Source organism: Bubalus bubalis, chromosome X (assembly GCF_019923935.1).
Source record: "Bubalus bubalis isolate 160015118507 breed Murrah chromosome X, NDDB_SH_1, whole genome shotgun sequence".
Taxonomy (NCBI): Eukaryota; Metazoa; Chordata; class Mammalia; order Artiodactyla; family Bovidae; genus Bubalus; species Bubalus bubalis.
Window position 1 is genome coordinate 117,622,102 of NC_059181.1, and position 3,082 is coordinate 117,625,183.

General features: G+C 49.9%; 1 protein-coding gene across 1 annotated transcript; it reads left to right on the forward strand.

Moving 5' to 3' along the window:
- Positions 1 to 372: 372 nt before the first annotated feature.
- Positions 373 to 1,043, forward strand: LOC102414191 (melanoma-associated antigen 9-like). Its single transcript, XM_044936505.1, is given in 2 exon segments — positions 373 to 592; positions 595 to 1,043. Coding segments are annotated over 2 exon segments (669 nt in total).
- The last annotated feature ends 2,039 nt before the right edge of the window (positions 1,044 to 3,082 follow it).

Consider the following 3,082-nt stretch of genomic DNA (forward strand, 5'->3'; position numbering starts at 1 on the left):
TAAGTGGCTTGAGTCAGACAGCCCAGGGTGGGTTTCTCAGCCAAGGCCGCTCACAAATCCCCCCCTCCCACAGGCCCATGGTCCCCATCTGTCCCCCTGCCTCACTCCTATCTGCAGTTTGACCCCAGTGATCATGCCTGGGATGCATGAGCTCCACCAGCCTGAGAGACTCTTTCAGGATCCAAAGGGGATGAGGGTCTGATGGAGGCACACTTCATTTGGAGTGAGGAGGAGGAGGAGCAGGTGGAGGAAGGAGATGCAGCTTCCCCCTCCTCCTCTCTCCTGGTCTGGGGCACCCTGGAGGAAGTGGCTGCTGCTGCAACACCCAGTCTCCCCCAGAGCCCTCTGGGTGTCTGCCCCACTCCCACTGTCATGGCTGCCACTCTAGGGAGCCAATTTGAAGACCATGGCCTCAGCAGGCAAGATGAAGTACCAGGAAGCTCATGTGACCAGGGAGGTGACAGGCCCTTGGTCCAAGATGCACTACGGTTGAAGAAGAATGAGCTGGTACGATTCCTGCTTAGCAGTTATCTCACCAAGGAGCCACTCACAAAGGCAGAAGTGCTGAATAGTGTCCTCCAAGATTACCAGGACACTTCCTGCTGGTCCTCGATCAAGCCTCAGAGTACCTGCAGCTGGTCTTTGGTTTGGAGGTGAAGGAGGTGGACCCCAGTGAGCACACCTATATCCTGGTCCCCACCCTGGGCCTCACCCTCAAAGAGATGCTGAGGGATGGACAGAGGTTGCCCAAGGCCGGCCTCCTGGTGATGGTCCTTTGCCTGATCACTGTGGAGGACAACTGTGCCCCTGCAGAGGAAATCTGGGGAGCACTCAGCAGGATAGGAGTGTGTCCCGGGAGGGAGCACTGCATCTATGGGGAGCCCAGGGAGCTGCTGACCCAAGTTTGGGTGCAGGAGGTGTACCTGGAGTACCAGCAGGTGTCTGACAGTGACCCTGCTCGCTATGTGTTTCTGTGGGGTCCCCGGGCCTATGCGGAGACCAGCAAGTTTAAAGTCCTGGTGTTTCTGGACAGAGTCGGTTGAAGGGGTCCCAGCTCCTTCCAGCCCCTCTGCAGAGGCTGTGAGGGAGGAGAAAGGGGGACTCTGAGCCAGAAGTGCAGCTAGGCTCCTTCCGGGCCCACGTCCAACACCTTGTCCTGGGAGTCAGGAAGGGAGGCTAATCCTTCCCTCTGTGATTGAAGAGGGAGCGGTCAACCTTCTCAGCAGTGAGAGCCCAGGCCCGTTGGGGGAACCCAGTGTGTGGCATCTTCATGTTCCTGTTCTCTACAGTGACATGGACAATCATCTCTGCTTTCTTTAGGAATTTTTCAAATGTTATTCATTTTAATAGAAGACAATGTGTTCCAGTTTCTAACTATGTCAATGACGTTGATCACAGTGTGTGTGTGTACTTCGCCAGTTGAAGAACAAGAGTTTTCTTATTTTATAAAAGAGATTGGGAATGCTTTCATTTTATTTTGTGGTCCTGCACAAGATAACATGCAATTAGAATGATTTTGAAAATGTGAATTTATTTAGCAGTGATATAGTTGGTAGAAGAATTAGAAAGTAAAAAGTGATAGTAGTGAATTCTTGCTTCTTATACTTTTTGTGTGTCATTTTGTACAGCTAAGGGATCTTGGTTTACTTGGATTCACCTGGGTTATCTAAGGAAGTAGCAATTAATCTGAGTCTAGCAGCCCACTCCTCACCAGCTCATTTATTCCAAAGACCTTTATGGAGCCTCTGCTCCATGAAAGGCCCTGTGTTAGCAGTGGGGACACTGGGAGAAGCAGGATAGCCCCACACCTGGAACCATGGTCCAGGAGCCACAGTCACATGAGGTGTTTTGTGGGAGTGAGGGGAAATTCTGAAATGGGACATTGCTGTGAAGTGTCCTTTTGGATCTTGGATAAACCCCAGAGATATCTCTTTCTGGGGCAGGATGGAAGGGGTCCTGGCTCTTGTCGCATTGCTGCTGACCACAGGGATGGAGTAGGTGTTTTCTACCCCGTATCTGCTAGGCATCCTGCAGAACTCAGGTCACACTCCCTTGAAGTGATGCCCAGAAATCGGTGTTAAGTCGTTTTTAATTATCTTGATTGTAGTTGGGCATTAAAATCAAAGACTCGACCTTTGTTGGTAGTGCAATGATGAAAAGTAAGGGTTGGGATGGAAGACCAGCTGGGACACAGGCAAAGAGTGGTTCTTGCTTCTATTTCCCGGAGCAACTTGGGTCCTGCTGGAACACTCCTCCATACCCAAATTTCACAGGTCCTCTAACTGGAAATGGGGCTTCCAGGGTAGCTCATATGATGAAGAATCTGCTTGCATTGTGGGAGACCTGAGTTCAATCCCTGGTCAGGAAGATCCCCCTGGAGAAGGACATGGCAACTGACTCCAGTATTCTTGCCTGGAGAATTCCATGGACAGAGGAGCCTGGCAAGCTACAATCAATGGAGTGACAGTCAGACATGATTGAGCAACTAACCCTATGGTATGAGTTGAAAAGTTTCTTAGTTTGATATATGAAACATCCTGTTGGCTACTGAAGAATTCCACATCCTCAGTTCAGTTCAGTCACTCAGTCATGTCTGACTATTTGCAACCCCATGAACTGCAGCATGCCAGGCCTCCCTGTCCATAACCAACTCCTGGAGTCCACACAGACCCAGGTCCATTGTGTCAGGGATGCCATCCAACCATCTCATCTTCTGTCATCCCCTTCTCTGCCTGCCCTCAATCTTTCCCAGCATCAGGGTCTTTTCAAATGAGTCAGCTTTTCACATCAGGTGGCCAAAGTATTGGAGTTTCAGCTTCAAAATCAGTCCCTTCAGTGAACACCCAGGACTGATCTCCTTTAGGATGGACTGGTTGGATCTCCTTGCAGTCCAAGGGACTCTCAAGAGTCTTCTCCAACACCACAGTTCAAAAGCATCAATTCTTCAGTGCTCAGCTTTCTTCATAGTCCAACTCTCACATTCATACATGACTACTGAAAAAACCATGGCCTTAACTAGATGGACCTTTGTGGACAAAGTAATGTCTCTGCTTTTATTATGCTGTCTAGGTTGGTCATAACT